General features: G+C 42.4%; 1 protein-coding gene across 5 annotated transcripts in view; it reads left to right on the top strand.

The window, feature by feature from the left end:
- The first annotated feature begins 6,969 nt into the window (after positions 1–6,969).
- The window catches only part of LOC120936422 (kyphoscoliosis peptidase-like), a 56,034-nt gene continuing 43,268 nt past the window's right edge, over positions 6,970–19,735 (top strand). For 2 of the 5 annotated variants that reach the window (XM_040348735.1, XM_040348734.1), the window contains exons 1-3: positions 6,971–7,201; positions 15,183–15,236; positions 18,494–18,559. In XM_040348735.1, coding sequence (XP_040204669.1) covers positions 7,105–7,201; positions 15,183–15,236; positions 18,494–18,559 — 217 coding nt within the window. In that variant the 5' untranslated portion in view covers positions 6,971–7,104. Of the gene's footprint in view, positions 7,202–15,182; positions 15,237–18,493; positions 18,560–19,735 lie in introns of all 5 variants that reach the window. The other 3 variants (XM_040348736.1, XM_040348733.1, XM_040348737.1) reach the window with 3 other exon arrangements.

Below are 19,735 nucleotides of genomic sequence, written 5' to 3'. Positions count from 1 at the left end.
GCTTCTTCAGGAGATTGCAGTGGTGCATAGTATACAAAACAATATACGCAGATTAAGAGACAGATTCTCTCAGTCCGGAGAGATATGGACGGTGGGTCTTCGTTACATTTACTGGCCCAGGCCTTAACACTGTTGGAGCTCTACTGGCCCCCTACACTTAAAGTGGACTTTACATAGGAATAGCCATATTGGGCTTCCCCTTTCCGTGTGTATGGTACTAAAGCCTGGTTCAAAGTTCCCTAGTTTGGCTGTTGATGATATGGTTATTACCCCATCCCACACAAGTTATAAGGACCTTTCGAGGTCTATATTTCTTAAGGCATGAGAAACCGTTCAATGGTGAATGATCCCGCCAGGTTTGCCTGCGTATATTGTTTTGTATACTATGCACCACTGCAAGCTCCTGAGGAAGCACTTAAGGGTGCATAACGTATAGAGTTTTCTTCACTGGGGTAGATTCAAAGAGCAATTGCGTCTGCGTAACCATAGTTACGCAGCGCAATTGCTTACCTGCGCCGGCATTACGAATGCTCCTTATTCAGGAACCTTGTTACGCCGACTGCAGCCTAAGAAATGACTGGCATAAGGCTCCTTATGCCGTCATATCTTAAGCTGCATTCTTACGCAGGCCGCTAGGTGGCGTTCCCGTTGTGGTCAGCGTATAGTATGCAAATTGCATACTAATGCCGATTCACAACCCTACGCGAGCCCTGCGTACGCAGTTTACGTCGTTTGCGTACGTCGGTTTTTGCGTAAGGCTGTCCCTGCTATTAGCAGGGGCAGCCAATGCTACGTATACCCGTCGTTCCCGCGTCGCGAAATTTGAAATTTACGTTGTTTGCGTAAGTGAATCGTGAATGGCGCTGGACGCCATTCACGTTCACTTTGAAGCAAATGACGTCCTTGCGACGTCATTTACCGCAATGCACGTCGGGAAAGTTTCCCGACGGAGCATGCGCACTACACTCGGTGCGGGAACGCGCCTAATTTAAATGATCCACGCCCCCTATGGGATCATTTAAATTGCGCGCGCTTACGCCGGGCATTTTGCCGGAGCGCCCACGCAATTTACGGAGCTACTGCTCCGTGAATCGAGGGTAGCGCAGATAATTTGTGGGGGCGCAGGGCAAAAACAGTGCCCTGTGCCTACGTAAAAACTGCGCAAATCTAACTGAATCTACCCCACTATGTCTCTACTACCAACCAGCTGCTCCTACCATTTGACATCATCTCATTTTGAATCATTATTGACAGATCTGTTCCACTGTGGTAATAGTTGGTTGTGTTAGATGGCGTGGGTGTCGTTTAGACCAGTGGTCATCAACACTGTCCTCAGGGCCCACTGACGGGCCAGGTTTTATGTATTGAGAAGCAAATGATATCATCTGTGATGTATTTCAAGTTATCTTGCAAACCTGGCTTGTTAGTGGGCCCTGAGGACAGGGTTGATGACCACTGGTTTAGACCAAACACCATTAGCCAGATTCAGAGAGATCGGCGTATCTTTTGGCCGGCGTAGTGCATCCCATTTGCACTACGCCAACGTAACATAGTGAGGCAAGGCCAGTATTCACAAAGCACTTGCTCCGTAAGTTACGTCATCGTAGCGAAAATGGGCTGGCGTAACCCCGCCTAATTCAAAGTAGGCAGGTAGTGGGCGTGCTAGATTTAAATTAACTGTGACCCCATGAAAATGAAGGGCCGTTCGTACGGCGCATGCGTGCGCATGCTCAGAATCACGTTGCAAATACTCCCTACGATGCGACGGCTCAATGCGTACAACGTGATCCTAACTTACGCCCAGCCCCATTCACGTACGACTTACGTAAACGACGTAAAATCCAACGGCACTCCCGAGGTCCATACCTTTGCATGGGCTGCGCCATCTTTTGGAGGTTTATCTTTACGCCTTAAATAAACGGCGTAGCTTACTGCGACGGGCATACGTACGTTCATGAATCGGCGTATCTTACTCATTTACATATTAGACGCGTAAATCAACGTAAGCGCCCCCTAGAGGCCAGCGTAAATATGCACCCAAGATACGACGGCGTAGGAGACTTACGTCGGTCGTATCTTGGCAACATTCAGGCGTAGCTCATTTTAAGAATGAGCGCATAGATACGACGGCGCATTTTCAGACTTACGACGGCGTATCTACTGATACGTCGGCGTAAGTCTCTCTGAATTTGGCTACATGTTTTGTTTTTAACATGTCATGTCAATAATGTGAATTTTAAAGATTAATAAACGTTCATTTTGTATTTCAACGCTACATATGTGTCCATGTTTCCTTCTTTTGAATACATTTTGCATTACAAATGGCAGTTGAAGGGAGATCACAGATCATATTCTAGTTTTCCTGCTGCAATGTGACTAACAATGGCCATAGCAGTTGATGGTGGGTGCACATACATATTGGAGAAGCAAATTTAACCTCTTGACCACTGGGCACTTAAACCCCCTTCCTCACCAGACCAATTTTCAGCTTTCGGTGCTCTCACAATTTGAATGACAATTACTCAGTCATACAACATTGTACCCATTTGAAATTTTTGTCCTTTTTTTCACACAAATAGAGCTTTCTTTTGGTGGTATTTGATCATCTCTGGGTTTTTTATTTGTTGCGCTATAAAAGAAAAACGACTGAAAATTCTGTAAAAAAAAAAAAAATCTAGTTTCTGTCATATTAGCAGGTTATTTCTCACACACAGCATATGCATACCACAAATTACACCCCAGAACACATTCTGCTATTCCTCCCGAGTATGGTGATACCACATGTGTGCGACTTTTACACAGCGTGGCCACATACAGAGGCCAAATATGCAGGGAGCACCATCAGGCGTTCTAAAGCACCCAGGCCAATTTTGACATTTCTCTCCTACAATCATAATTTATTTGCTAGAAAATTACATAGAACCCGAAAACATTATATATGCTTTTTTAGCAAAGACCCTAGAGAATACAATGGCGGCCGTTACAACTTTTTATCTCGCATGTTTTTTTCGCAGACATTTTTTGAACGCGTGGTTTTTAAAAAAAATGTTTTGTGCTTAAAAAAAAAAAAAACAGTAAAGTTAGCCCAATTTTTTTTCATAATGTGAAAGATGAAGTTACGCCGAGTAAATAGATGCCTAACATGTCACACTTCAAAATTGCGCACACTCATGGAATGGCGCCAAACTTCGCTACTTAAAAATCCCCATTGGCGACGCTTTAATTACTTTTATTGGTTACATGTTTTTAGTTATAGAGGAGGTCTAGGGCCAAAATGATTGCTCTCGCTCTAACGTTCGCAGAGATACCTCACATGTGTAGCTTGAACACCGTTTTCATATGTGGGCGGGACTTACGTATGCGTTCGCTTCTGCATGCGAGCACACGGGGACAGGGGCGCTTTAAAAAAATGGGTATTGCAGAGTATTTGGGTATTGCAGAGTATTTGGGGATTGCAGAGTATTGGGGTATTGCAGAGTAGGGGGGGTATTGCAGAGTATTGGGGTATTGCAGAGTATCGCGCAGGGTATTGCAGAGTATTGGGGTATTGCAGAGTATTGGGGTATTGCAGAGTATCGCGCAGGGTATTGCAGAGTATTGGGGTATTGCAGAGTATTGGGGTATTGCAGAGTATCGCGCAGGGTATTGCAGAGTATTGGGGTATTGCAGAGTATCACGCAGGGTATTGGGGTATTGCAGAGTATCGCGCAGGGTATTGCAGAGTATTGGGGTATTGCAGAGTATCACGCAGGGTATTGGGGTATTGCAGAGTATCGCGCAGGGTATTGCAGAGTATTGGGGTATTGCAGAGTATCGCGCAGGGTATTGCAGAGTATTGGGGTATTGCAGAGTATCGCGCAGGGTATTGCAGAGTATTGGGGTATTGCAGAGTATCGCGCAGGGTATTGCAGAGTATCGCGCGGGGTATTGCAGAGTATCGCGCAGGGTATTGCAGAGTATCGCGCGGGGTATTGCAGAGTATTGGGGTATTGCAGCGTATCGTGCAGAGTATTGGGGTATTGCAGAGTACTGGGGTATTGCAGAGTATTGGGGTATTGCAGAGTATCGCGCAGGGTATTGCAGAATATTGGGGTATTGCAGAGTATCGCGCAGGGTATTGCAGAATATTGGGGTATTGTAGAGTATTGCGCAGGGTATTGCAGAGTATTGGGGTATTGCAGAGTATCGCGCGGGGTATTGCAGAGTATTGGGTTATTGCAGCGTATCGTGCAGAGTATTGGGGTATTGCAGAGTACTGGGGTATTGCAGAGTATTGGGGTATTGCAGAGTATCGCGCAGGGTATTGCAGAGTATTGGGGTATTGCAGAGTATCGCGCAGGGTATTGCAGAGTATTGGGGTATTGCAGAGTATCGCGCAGGGTATTGCAGAGTATCGCGCGGGGTATTGCAGAGTATTGGGGTATTGCAGCGTATCGTGCAGAGTATTGGGGTATTGCAGAGTACTGGGGTATTGCAGAGTATTGGGGTATTGCAGAGTATCGCGCAGGGTATTGCAGAATATTGGGGTATTGCAGAGTATCGCGCAGGGTATTGCAGAATATTGGGGTATTGCAGAGTATTGCGCAGGGTATTGCAGAGTATTGGGGTATTGCAGAGTATCGCGTGGGGTATTGCAGAGTATTGGGGTATTGCAGCGTATCGTGCAGAGTATTGGGGTATTGCAGAGTACTGGGGTATTGCAGAGTATTGGGGTATTGCAGAGTATCGCGCAGGGTATTGCAGAGTATTGGGGTATTGCAGAGTATTGCGCAGGGTATTGCAGAGTATTGGGGTATTGCAGAGTATTGCGCAGGGATAGCTGAGCTGGGATGGATGGATGGCTGGATCTGTGACTGCAGTTGTCACAGATCCAGCCGTCAGTGCTGCTGCTGACACCCGCTCCCCCCCCCCTCCTCTCACACTGTACCGAACGGTACAGAGAGGAGAGGGAGGATTTGTTTACAAGTGATCGCTCTGTCATTTGACGGAGCGATCACATGGTAAACGGCCGCTATCAGCGGCAATTTACCGCGATCTGTGATGCGCCCGGTCTTCTAGACCCGGCGCTCACAGATGATTCCGGGAGCGCGCCCCGAGTGCAGGATTCTGGGAGGACGTCCCAGGGACGTCCTCCCAGAATAACTCCACCACGCTGTAGCAGTAAAATGTCTATGGCGCGGTGGGCAAGTGGTTAATGGTTACAGGGTATGTTCCTTATCAATTAAAAAACGAAAGCAGGACTTGAAACCAATGGCTATGGTGTAATGCGTTTAGGTAAATTAGATGTAAACCCTTAGGCCCCATACTCACGAGCAAACATGTCTGCTGAAACTGGCCCGCAGGCCAGTTTCAGCAGACATGTTTGGTCGTGTGTGGGCGCGAGCGGGCCGAATTCTAGCAAACATTTGCCCGCCGGGCCTTTTCCCAGCAGACAAATATTCCTGGACTTGTTTTAAAACAGTCCGCTGGAATTCTGCCCGCTCGGACATGTACGGTCGTCAGTACAGACCTACCGTACATGTCCAGGCGCCCGCCGTCCCTCGCATGCGTCGAATGACTTCGACGCATGCGTGGTAGCATTTTAAAGGCGGGCCGCCCACGTCGCCGCGTCATTGTCGCGGCGACACCGCGTCATCGACGCGGCGACACCGCGGACACGCCCCGCGTATTGTTTACGCGCGGACTTCTGTACGATGGTGTGTACAACCATCGTACAGAAGCCCTCTGGCAGACATGTATGGTGAAAACGGTCCGACGGACCGCTTTCACCATACATGTTTGGTCGTGAGTACCCGGCCTAAGTGACATTGCATGTGCTAAAGAACTGTGCACCATAAAGAATTGCTGTTTATTAAAATAGAATACTACTTTCACCTTTTTTGTTTACCCTGTTATGCTCTTGCAGCACCTTTGCACCCATTACCTGTCTACATGCATGCATTGCATAGATGGCTGCATGGCATTTTTAATGGTGGGTGCCTTGGCGGTAACAACAGTGACAACATGATCATGCCTGTGCAAAATGTATCAGCACAACTGTAACAGAATGACCCGGGACAAACAGAGACTTTGTAAGGATGAGGGGTACTCCTGTACCGGCGTCACCAAGGAGTCTTATGTCTAGGGTCATCTTATGTCCGATAGGGCCATAGGGTGACTGAGAAATTATATCCTAAATTACAGGACAGGGGACATTAATAATAATTCATGGTTGCAGGATGTCTTGAGATATCACAAATTGCCGGCTTATTCAATGTGGGGACACATTCTTTTGAAAGGTGTTAATTGCATCTACTCCTAGACATTTCATTGTCCATTGTGTAAAGGTGTTAATTCAGGTCTGCTCCTAGACCTTTCCATCGTGTGATAACACGGTTTAAAGCCTATTGATGCCCAGGTGTGACTACCTGTCTGTCGGAGACAGAACGTCTGTCTAAAGATGTGGATTGAAGGGAACTCATTGTGTGATGGTATTTTGTGTGAATTCTATTGATAAAAGTATGTGATTGAAGCCCCATGGTGTGAAGGGGGGTGGAGATTTCAGTGTCCCTTTGATTACGGTCACCTGCTTGTAACTGCATAAAAAGCTGAGAAGACACCATTAAAGCATTCTTCATTTTGAAACCAGAAAGCACAGAGCTGTGTCTCGTCTTATTCTGGGAAATGGGATGGATTGGGTCCTGTTGGTTGGAGTGTCGATAAGCTGTCTTGGATGGAATGGAATATCGTGAACGGATTTAACCCCTGTCCCATTTGGGGTTCCGTTACAACAACCATTTATAGTCTCTTCTGGGGAAGATTGCATATTTTTTTAAGATTGCATATTTTTTTTTTTTTTTTGTTATAAGGAAATGCTGATATTGTAAACTTTTACAATATTACTCAACATTTTATCTTGCATTGGGGTTATCAGTACTGGAGCTGTAAAAGATGATGTCTGGGAAGTAAACACTTTATCCAAAGGTCATTTTATTGGTTTTGTATCTGCGCAGTGTTTCAAGGATATCATATCTATACATAAACCTGAACTATGGTTTAAACTGTTAGTAAGAATATAGATAGTTAGACGGGAGAACCTAGAGTTACAGTTGGGTGACAAACACCATGGCACTTCATCAACGTCTCAAGCCGTGGCAGAACTTATTACTTGGAATCTTTTGTTTCCCTCTGCTGCCGTTCTACCTGTGTATCTACTGTCTATGTAAGTACTATTTTTTTTATATGTAATTCAGATTTTCATCATTAGAGGCTGTAGGCACAAAGTTTTGGCACTTTCATACGAATCTTGTGGTAGAATTAGACCTTTTACAGAGCATTGTTGTGTTTTACTGCTACTAACCTTGCTTAGAATATAGGGCCAGATTCACAAAAGAGATACGACGGCGTATCTCCTGATACGCCGTCGTATCTCTGTGATCCGCCCGTCCTAACTATGCGGCTGATTCATAGAATCAGTTACGCATAGATAGCCCTAAGATCCAACAGGTGTAATTGACTTACACCATCGGATCTTAGGATGCAATTCTAGGCCGGCCGCTAGGTGGCGATTCCATTGCGGTCGGCGTAGAATATGCAAATGACTACTTACGGCGATCCATGAAGATACGCGCATTCTTCGCAATCTCTTACGTCGTCGCTAGTCGTTTTTTCCCGTTGCAAACTTCCGCCTGCTTTATCATGGCTTATCTTTAGAACAGCCATTTTAAAGTATGGCCGTCGTTCCCGCGTCGAATTTCAATTTTTGTTTTTTTGCGTAAGACGTCCGGGAATACGAAACGACGTAACGCACGTCGCTGTTCAAAAAAAACGTAGGGGAGCCGTAATTTCGCGCAAAGCACGTCGGGAAATTTCCTAACGGAGCATGCGCAGAACGTTCGGCGCGGGAACGCGCCTAATTTAAATGGTCCCCCCCCAATTTGAATTAGACGGGCTTGCGCCGAGCGGATTTACATTACACCGCCGCAAGTTTACAGGTAAGAGCTTTGTGAATCAGGCACTTACGCTGTAAACCTGCGGCGGTGTAACGTAAATGGGATACGTTACGCCGCCGCGGCGTAACGTAATTCTACCTGAATCTGGCCCATTGTGTTTTACTTGTCCTAACCAGACTAAAGTCTCGTACACGCGACAAGAATATCGGACAACTGATCTTTCATTTTTTTTTTCACGCTAGTCTCATATCGAAAATGAAGAGGTTGCTTGACTTGTGAAAATTCTCGTATGATAGAACACATCTTCGGAAGTGATGTAATGTGTTATATTGTATTGTAATGTATTCATTCTTTCCCGAGCATTTGTGGATTTGTTCTTCTGATTTTTTTTCGGACAAATACTGTACTGATTAAATGAAAATTGTACGATCTGGTATCGTACAAGAAACATTTTCGCGTTTGTCCCTACGGATGATTTCAGATGAACTGTCGTGATTGGCTCTCGAAAGCTGTGTACCAACAATCAGATCATCGTATGATCGCTTTGAAAGCAATATTTTTTGTCCGATTTTCTGAATGGGTATACTAGGTCTTAAGCCGCGTACACACGATAATTTTTCGGCATTAAAAAAAAGTTTTTACAAAAATTTCATTTAAAATGATCGTGTATGGGCTTCACATGATTTTTCGTGTTCTGAAAAACGACAATTTTTTTTCCCGAACATGCCGCATTTTTTAACGACGTTTTAAACAATGTCGTTTTTCGGGTTGTAAAAAATGATCCTGTGTGGGCTAAAACGACGTTAAAAACCTGCGCATGCTCAGAAGCACATTCATCACGCTGTAACAGAAAGAAAAAAGAGAGAATCGTCTTTTACTAACAGGAAATCGGCTAAAACAGCCTCAAGGGTGGCGTTATCCGCATGAAACTTCCCCTTTATAGTGCCATTGTACGTGGATTTTTTTTTTTAGAAAGTGACATTTTGTTAAATTCTTATTAGAAGGACTGAACTGTTAAGGAGGAGTGTAGAAAAACAGTTTCTAGTAAAAACAAATTTGCAACTTTTTTTTTTATATATATTAGATAAGGTCAGGAGGTTGAGAACTTCCCTTATATATATATATACACACACACACACACACACACACACACACACACACACACACACACACACACACACAGGGCCTTCCAAAAGTATTTACCCCCTTGGCATTTTTCATGTTTTGTTGCCTCACAACCTGGAATTAGCATGGATTGTTTGAGGATTTGCATCATTTAATTTACAGAACATGCCCGCAACTCTGAAGATGTTTTTTTTTTTTTTTTATTGTGAAGCAAACAACAAATAGGACAAAATAACAGGAAAAGTCAAGGTGCATAACTATTCACCCCACTCCAAGTCGCTTTGGATAAGTCTCTATGAGCTTGCCACATATTACCACTGGGATTTTTGCCCATTCCTTCTTTCAAAACTGCTCCAGCTCCTTCAAGTTGGATGGTTTGCGCTTGTGAACAGCAATCTTTAAGTCTGACCACAGATTTTCTATTGGATTGAGGTCTGGGCTTTGACTAGGCCATTCCAACACATTTACATGTTTCCCCTTAAACCACTCAAGTGTTGCTTTAGCAGTGTGTTTGGGATCATTGTCCTGCTGGAAGGTGAACCACGTCCTAGCCTCAAATCACACACAGAGTGGTAAAGGCTGCTCAAGAAAATCCTTGTATTTAGCACCATCCATCTTTCCCTCAATCCTGACCAGTTTCCCAGTCCCAACTGCTGAAAAACATCCCCAGAGCATGATGCTGTCACCACCATGTTTCACTGAGGGGATTGTGTTCTTTGGGTGATGTGATGTGTTGGGTTTGCGCCAAACATAGCGTTTTCTTTGATGGCCAAAAAGTTCAATTTTAGTCTCATCAGACCAAAGCACCTTCCTCCATACATTTTGGAAGTCTCCCACATGCCTTTTCGCAAACTCAAAACGTGCCATTTTGTTTTTTGCTGAAAGTAATGGCTTTCTTCTGGCCACTCTGCCATAAAGCCCAAGTCTATAGAGTGTACAGCTTATTGTTGTCCTATGTACAGATACTACAGTCTCTGCTGTGGAACTCTGCAGCTCCTCCATGGTTACCTTAGGTCCAGTGGCGGCCCGTCCATAGGGGGCGCATGGGCGCCGCCCCCCCTCCCCCCAAAGCCAGTAAAAAAAAAAAAAAATGAAAAAAAAATTTTTTTTGGGCCCTTTAAGAAAAAAAAAAAGGTCCTTTAAGACAGTGCATGTTCAGGGTGGGCGCCGGTCACAGACTCAGTTCACTGCTATAGCATCATTGAAGCGTCATGCCAATGCAGCAGGCATGACGCTTCATTTGCAGTTTTTTTTTAAGCTCTGTGGCTATGTGCTGTGCGCCACGAGCCAATCACTCTCCAGTGTCTCCACTCTCCTCTCTAATTGGGTCCTGCTGCTTCCTCACTGCAGAAGGAAATGGGCGGTGCTTTCCCCAGGGCAGTGTTACTTTCGCTTTTGGCTCCAGGAGGACTCTAAGGTAAGTAACTTATTAAAACACTTTATTTGTCTCATTGTCTGTCCTGTCCAGTGTCCCTGTCCACCCCATCATGTCCAGCACCTTGTGCTGTATGCTCAGCCTGTACTGTGATCGGACTGAGAGAGGACAGGAGGGAGGGGGAGGGTGCCGTGCTTCACATCTCCTGTCTGTGTGTGAGGGCTTAGAGTGCCTGCGTCCTGCAGCTGTGCTTTACAAATCTCTTATCTCTGTCTGTCTATCTATCTGACTGTCCCCCCCCCCTCTCTCCCTCTCTCTATCTATCTATCTATCTATCTACCTATCTATCAGCTACCTCTGTCTAATTATCTATCTATCTATCTATCTATCTATCTATCTATCTATCTATCTATCTATCTATCTATCTATATATCTATCTATCTATCTATCTATCTATCTATCTATTAGCTACCTCTGTCTAATTATCCATCTATCTATCTATCCATCTATCTATAGCTATCTGCCTAATTATCTATTTATCTATCTAATTATCTATCTATAGCTCTATCTATCTATCTATCTATCTATCTATCTATCTATCTATATATCTATCTCTCTATCTATAGCTCTATCTGTAGCTCTATCTATCTATCCTATCTATCTATCTATTAGCTACCTCTGTGTAATTATCTATCTATCTATCTATCTATCTATCTATCTATCTATCTATCTATCTATCGCTATCTGCCTAATTATCTATTTATCTATCTAATTATCTATCTATATCTACCTGTCTGTCTAATTATCTAGCTATCTCTCTATCTAATTATCTATCTATATCTATCTGTCTGTCTATCTATCTGTCTGTTTATCTATCTATCTATCTATCTATCTATCTATCTATCTATCTATCTATCTATCTATCTATCTATTTACAGCTCTATCTCTCTATCTATAGCTTTATCTGTCTGTCTATCTATCTATCTATCTATCTATCTATCTATCTATCTATCTATCTATCTATTAGCTACCTCTGTCTGATTATCCATCTATCTATCCATCTATCTATCCATCTATCTATCTATAGCTATCTGCCTAATTATCTGTTTATCTATCTAATTATCTATATATATCTACCTGTCTGTCTAATTATCTATCTATCTAATTATCTATATCTATCTGTCTGTTTGTCTATCTATCTAATTATCTATCTATCTAATTATCTATATCTATCTGTCTGTTTATCTATCTATCTAATTATCTATCTATCTCTCTATCTATAGCTCTATCTATCTATCTATCTATCTATCTATCTATCTATCTATCTATCTATCTATCTATCTATCTATAGCTATCTGCCTAATTATCTGTTTATCTATCTAATTATCTATATATATATCTACCTGTCTGTCTAATTATCTATCTATCTCTCTATCTAATTATCTATCTATATCTATCTGTCTGTTTATCTATCTATCTATCTAATTATCTATCTATCTATCTCTCTATCTATTTACAGCTCTATCTCTCTATCTATAGCTCTATCTATCTATCTATCTATCTATCTATCTATCTATCTATCTATCTATCTATCTATCTATCTATCTATCTATCTATCTATCTATCTATCTATCTATCTATCTATTAGCTACCTCTGTCTGATTGTCCATCTATCTATCCATCTATCTATCTATCTATAGCTATCTAATTATCTATCTATATCTACCTGTCTGTCTAATTATCTATCTATCTCTCTATCTAATTATCTATCTATCTTTATATATCTGTCTGTCTATCTATCTGTCTGTCTATCTATCTGTCTGTTTATCTATCTGTCTAATTATATATCTATCTATCTCTCTATCTATTTACAGCTCTATCTCTCTATCTATAGCTCTATCTGTCTGTCTGTCTGTCTGTCTATCTATCTATCTATCTATCTATCTATCTATCTATCTATAGCTATCTGCCTAATTATCTATTTATCTATCTAATTATATATATATATATATATATATATATATATATATATTTATATATATATATATATATATATATATATATATATATATATATATATATATATATATATATATATATATCTACCTGTCTGTCTAATTATCTATCTATCTCTCTATCTAATTATCTATCTATCTGTCTGTCTATCTATCTGTCTGTTTATCTATCTATCTATCTATCTATCTATCTATCTATCTATCTCTCTATCTATTTACAGCTCTATCTCTCTATCTATAGCTTTATCTGTCTGTCTGTCTGTCTATCTATCTATCTATCTATCTATCTATCTATCTATCTATCTAATTATCTATCTATCTATCTATCTATCTATCTATCGGAATATCTGTCTCTCTGTCTATCTGCAGGTCCCATTGTCTGCGAGTAGCGCGGACGGGGGGGGGGGGGGGTTGACTGGGGTTTTGTTTGCGCCCCCCAAAAAAATGGAGCACCAGCCGCCACTGCTTAGGTCTCTGTGCTGCCTCTCTGATTAATGCCCTTCTTGCCCAGTCCGTGAGTTTTGGTGTGCGGCCATCTCTTGGCAGGTTTGCTGTTGTGCCATGCTCTTTCCATTTGGCTATGATAGATCTGATGGTGCTCCTAGGGATTATCAAAGATTTGGATATTTTTTTATAACCTAACCCTGACTTGTACTTCTCAACATTGTCCCTCACTTGTTTGGAGAGTTCCTTGGTCTTCATGGCAGTGTTTGGTTAGTGGTGCCTCTTGCTTAGGTGTTGCAGGTTCTGGGGCCTTTCAAAAGATGTGTATATGTAATGACAGATCATGTGACACTTAGATTGCACACAGGTGGACATCATTTCACTAATTATGTGACTTCTGAAGGTAATTGGTTGTACCAGAGCTTTTTATGGGCTTCATAACAAAGGGGGTGGATACATACGCACATGCCAATTATCTGTTTTTTATTTCTGAAAAATTGTTTTATGTATATATTTTTCTAATTTTACTTCACCAACTTAGACTATTATGTTCTCATCCATCACATATAATTCAGATAAAAAAAAATGTTTTGAACTAAAGGCTGTAATGAACAAAATAGGTAAAAAGCCAAGTGGGGTAAATACTTTTGCAAGGCACTGTATATGTGTGTAAATATACACTCACCTGCCACTTTATTAGGTACACCTTGCTAGTTCCTGGTTGTATCCCATTTTGCCTTCAGAACTGCCTTAATTCTTCATGGCATAAATTCAACAAGGTGTTGGAAGCATTCCTCAGATTTTAGTCCATATTGACATGATAGCATCACTCAGTTGTTGCAGATTTGTCAGCTGCACATCCATGATGTGAGTCTCCCATTCCACAACATCCCAAAGGTGCTCTATTGGATTGGGATCTGGTGACTATGGAGGCCATTGAAGTACAGTGAACTCATTGTCATATTCAATAAACCATTTGAGCTTTGTGATATGGTGCATTATCCTGCCGGAAGTAGCCATCAGAAGGGGTACAGTCATAAAGGGATAAACATGGTCAGAAACAATAGTCAGGTAGGCTGTGGTGTTCAAACGATTCTAATTTGGTACTAAGTAGCCCAAGGTGTGCCAAGAAAATATCCCCCGCATTATTACACCAACACCACCAGCCTGAACTGTTGATACAAGGCAGGATGGATCCATGCTTTCATGTTGTTTATGCCAAATTCTGGCCCTTCCATCTGAATGTTGCAGCTGAAATCGAGACTCATCAGACCAGTCAACGTTTTTCCAATCTTTTATTGTTCAATTTTGGTGAGCCTGTGCGAATTGTAGCCTCAATTTCCAGTTTTTCGCTGACAGGAGTGACAACCGGTGTGGTCTTCTACTGCTGTAGCCCATTGCTTCAAGGTTAGATGTGTTGTGCGTTCAGAGATGGTATTCTGCATACCTTGGTTATAACGATTGGTTTTTTGAGTTACTTTTGTCTTTCTATCATCTGGAACCAGTCAGCCCATTCTCCTCTGACCTGTGACATCAACAAGGCATTTTCATCCACACAACTGCTGCTCACTGGATATCTTTTTCTGACCATTCTCTGCAAACCCTAGAAATGGTTGTGCTTGAAAAGCCCAGTAGATCAGCAGTTTTTAAAATACTCAGAACTTCCCGGCTGACACCATGAACCATGCCACGTTCAAGGACACTGGAGCCCTGGTTCACACTGGGCTGCGGGAGTGAAGCCGTGCAAGTTCAGCTGAACTCGCACGATTTCACTCCCGCCGGCAGTCCCGATTTCAGCCGCGATTTAAGAGACATCTGTGCAGGTTTCTGCACAGATGTCAATGTAAATCGCGGCCCGAAATCGCAAAAAGTAGTACAGGAACTACTTTTTGAAATCGGTGCAGCGCCGCAGATGCGGCGTCGCACCGATTAGGACAGTGTCATTGCCGACAATTGGCGGCATTTGAGATGCGATTTCACATTTCGAAGGAAATCGTACCCAGTGTGAACCTGGGCTCAATCCCCTTTCTTTCCCATTCTGATGCTCGGTTTGAACTTGGCTGATTAGCAATTTGTGTTACCAAGAAATTAAACAGGTGTACCTGATGAAGTGGCCGGTGAGTGTATATTGAAATCAGTATATAAAATGCAACATGTTAGCACAAATATTAAGTGTTAGCCTTAGATTGAAAAATTTAAAAACATTTTACTACCATTATAACTACTATCATAATCTAAATGTTAATTTTAAGTATTATATTAGCTATCCTGTTTGACGTGCTGTATTCTCAGGCTTCAGAAAAAGTAAGAAGGAGAAAGATTTGGAGGAAGGAAATCACAATTCTGGTGAGTGATTATTTCTTGTCTTCTTACTATGCATTGCGATGTACAGGCCCATTCATACCTATGTGTGTATTACATTTTAACATGCACTGTGTTGCATTAGCTTAATAATTTACTCTTGAACCCTTAAAGTGTACGTCTGAGCAAAAATATGTAAAACAACAAATGCAGTAGTTTTCTGCAATGCATGCACATTTTCCCATGTTCTACCCCTTTACCAATGCTGCACATAGAAAAAATACCTTCTCATCTGTCAGAAATCCAGTGAGCTTAGAACTTCCTGTGAACTCAACCTGTGCTGCACTGAAAACCGAATAGGGCTTGTCAGCACTGCTCAGCTATCTGATGCCGCGTACACATCATCACTTTATGTGATGAAAAAAAATGACGTTTTTAAAAACGTCACTTTAATTGACCGTGTGTGGGGGAAAACGTCGTTTTATGTCTTCTAAAAAACGACCCAAAAAAATTGAAGCATGCTTCAAATTTATGTGTCGTTTTTCAAAACGTCAACTTTTACTTCACAGAAATTGACCGTGTGTAGTAAAAAACGTCGTTTAAAACGATGTTTTTTCACCCGCGCATGCCCAGAAGCTACTTATGAAGCAAGCTTCAATGGAAAACGTGGTGAACGTAACCTCGCTTTGCTAGAACATTGTGAGAAAAACGATGGTGTGTAGGCAACTTCGTCTTTGAAAATTGAAGTTTCAAAAACGTCATTTTTTACTTCACAGAAAATGTCGTTTTTTTTCATCACATAAAGTGATGGTGTGTACGGGGCATTATGCTGAACTAGAGAACAGTTTCCTTTTATGGAGATAAGGAGAGGGGAAAGTTCTGTATTCTAGCAGAGAAGAAGTCCGGCAGGGTTGACAACACTGCTTTAGAGGCACTTCACTACAAGAAGTTGAGTTCACTGAATGTTTTGCAGATCAACAGGTATTTTTCAAAACTTGCATCATTTTTAAAGAGATGCATAATAGGTTAATTTACATCTATTGCAGAAATGTAAGTATTTTTTTTTTAATTGCCTAGACTTAAACTTTAACATGTTTTAATACACTGATCCACTTTTAGCGAATGGAGGAATGGAGTGCGCCACAATGCATTAATGCTAGGCCCCATTCCTTGCCAAAGGTGTGTCTTATCTGGTACAAACACCAAGTAAGGCCTCATTCACACGAGGCGGAATCCGTTGCCACAGAGTCCGCCAGATCAGCAGGAGATCTCTCTGTTGATCTCCGCTGAACCGGCGGATGACAGGTCCCTCTTTGCTCACTGAGCGGGCAGGGGCTGGTTGAGCTGTTTCCTATGGAGAGATTGGACAAAAACAGACAGCATGTCTGTCTTCATCAGGTCTCACCCGATCAGATCTGGATCAGACCGGATCGGATGTCAGTGGACATGTCACCGCTGACATCTGTCGCTCCATAGACTTACATGGAGCGCCTGTTCAGGTCCGCCGGAAAAACTGACAGGCGAACCTGAACGGTTCGCCCGTGTGAAAGGGGCCTAAAGGGTATAAACAATTTTAGTAATACCAACGGAGGGAAAAATAGTATTCAAGGTCCATTTTCCCAGCCCCTTTATCTAGATTAGATGAAGAGCATTTGGAAAATAATGGGTGTAGATGTATTTGGAAGGAAAGAGGATGAGAAGCGAATTGGTAATGACTATTGTATAACAATGCTGTGGAGACAGAATAGACTGTAATGAGGCAGAACCAAGGTGTCTGGAATTTGATACACAGTTATCTTAGGCCCCGTACACACGTCCGAGGAACTCGACGTGCCAAACACATTGAGTTCCTCGTCGAGTTCAGTGTTGAAGCCGCCGAGGATCTCGGCGGGCCAACTTTCCTCATTGAACAACGAGGAAATAGAGAACATGTTCTCTATTTGGCCCGACGAGTTCCTCGGCGGCTTCCTCGCTGAAAAGTGTACACACGACCGAGTTTCTCGGCAGAATCCAGCTCCGATCGAGTTTCTGGCTGAATTCTGCCGAGAAACTCGGTCGTGTGTACGGGGCCTCACTATGTCTATGGTCCAGTTAATGCTAGGCCCCATCGTTACCATAGGTATGTCTTATCTGGTTCAAACACCAAGTAAAGGGTATAAATCTTTTTTAATACCAATGGAAGGGAGAAAAACATTCAAGGGGTTCATTTGCCCAGCCTCTTTATCTAGAGTAGAGTAGATGAAGAGCATTTGGAAAATAATGGGTGTAGATGTCTTGGGAAAGGGAAGAGGATGAAAAGTGAATTGGTAATGACCTTTGCATAACAATGCTGTGGAGACAGAATAGACTGTAATGAGGCAGAACTAAGGCCCCATACACACGGGAGGATTTATCCGCGGATACGGTCCAGCGGACCGTTTCCGCGGATAAATCCTCTCGAGGATTTCAGCAGATTTTAATGCGATGGAGTGTACTCACCATCGCATTGAAATCCGCGCCGAAATCCTCTGGCGATGACGTGTCGCGCCGTCGCCGCGATTATGATGCGGCAACGTGCGCGACCCTGTCATAAAAGGAATTCCACGCATGCGTCGAATCATTACGACGCATGCGGGGGATCCCTTCGGACGGATGGATCCGGTGAGTCTATACAGACCAGCGGATCCATCCGTTGGGATGGATTCCAGCAGATGGATTTGTTTGGCATGTCAGCAAATATTCGATCTGCTGGAATCCATCCCAGGGGAGAAATATCCGCGGAAACAGATCCGCTGGAGTGTACACACCATAGGATCTATCCGCTGAAACCCATTTGCTGGGATTTTTCAGCGGATGGATTCTATCGTGTGTACGGGGCCTAAGGTGTCTGGAATTTGATACACAGTTATCTTACTATGTCTATGGCCAGGAGTGGTTGAAACACGTCAGATTTGATGTCTACTCTTTATTCTGGTATGCCGCAATAAAAAATTATAGTTGGAATATGATTGGATACAGGCTTGTTAAGATTCTCTGTGTCAGGAAAGAAAGATTTTTCCAGTGTAAGAACTAGACATACACTGTAAGCAAAGGTAGCTTACTGATTCCGAGCCTTGGCTTGATGTGGTCCATCAGTCTTGGGATCATTGCTTTAAACCAGGTTCTTTCCAACTCATATAAGAAAAATTACACTTGAAAATTATTAGCTTCTTGTGGCAATGCAGATACTTTTGTTTTTGCTTGTTTTTATAAATGCAGTTTATTATTATGATTATATATTTTAGGATAACAGTATAACACTGCTATGATTGCTTATATAATAGGTTATACAGAAAATGCAGGGAATGTTCCACAAGATACAAGCATCAGGTTATCATTTCATAACAAAGGTATGCATATTTTAAGAATAACATTTTTGTGATCTATATGATTCTAAGAATACCACATCAGATATTGGGGTTCATTTACTGATGACAAATATGCTGTATACTTTCAAGAGTATTTGCAACTTGCTTAGCTTAGTGAATGGGGTGAAGATATGCTGACTTCCAGTATCCAATCAGGTGCAAGCAAAAAACAGTTTTTTTTTATATTTTGCATATGATTGGGTATTCTTTACCACATAATTTTTTTCATTTGCTAAACTAAGGAAACTTTACTCGGCAAAGTTAACAGCTTATTTGCCTTTCGTAAATTAACGCTGTGATGATAATGCGAACTAGACACCCCAAAATCTGTGAGAAGATACAGAGCACCCGTGTTGTTTGGACATCATGCGCTAGGAACAATGTTTTTTTTAGAATAGGAAACACAAGAGCAGCTTAAAGCGGGAGTTCATCTGAAAAAAAATTTTAACATTAGATTGAGGCTCGTTTTGTGAAGGGGAATTGGGTGTTTTTTTTTAAATCGAAGCAGTACTTACCGTTTTAGAGATAGATCTTCTCCGCCGCTTCCGGGTATGGTCTTCGGGACTGGGCGTTCCTATTTGATTGACAGGCTTCCGACAGGCTTCCGACGGTCGCATATATCGTGTCACGAGTAGCCGAAAGAAGCCGAACGTCGGTGCGGCTCTATACGGCGCCTGCGCACCGACGTTCGGCTTCTTTCGGAAAATCGTGACGCGATGTATGCGACCGTCGGAAGCCTGACGGAAGCCTGTCAATCAAGTAGGAATGCCCAGTCGCGCAGCCCATACCCGGAAGCCTCGGAGAAGATGTATCTCTAAAACGGTAAGTACTGCTTCGATTGTAAAAAAAACCACCCGATTCCTCTTGACAAAACGAGCCTCAATCTAATGTTAAAAATTTTTTTTTTGGGTGAACCTCCACTTTAACTGCATAGCACACAGTGCCCCTCCCAGACCATGATTCAGAAATGCACAACTCTTCAAGCAGGGCCATAAACATACTTACCCAGACCTGTTATTAGGTAAATCTGTAAATATCGAATTGAATATCGTAATAGGAGGTTGGGAATAGAACACTGCAGTATGTCAGAGATTGCTTATCATTTCCATGTCTGTTTACAATAAATATCTACAAAGGTTTGTATTTCCCAGTGAGTGA

Source organism: Rana temporaria, chromosome 4, assembly GCF_905171775.1.
Source record: "Rana temporaria chromosome 4, aRanTem1.1, whole genome shotgun sequence".
Lineage (NCBI taxonomy): Eukaryota > Metazoa > Chordata > Amphibia > Anura > Ranidae > Rana > Rana temporaria.
The sequence above is the reverse complement of the archived record's forward strand: the minus strand, read 5'-3'. Positions and strand labels throughout refer to the sequence as shown.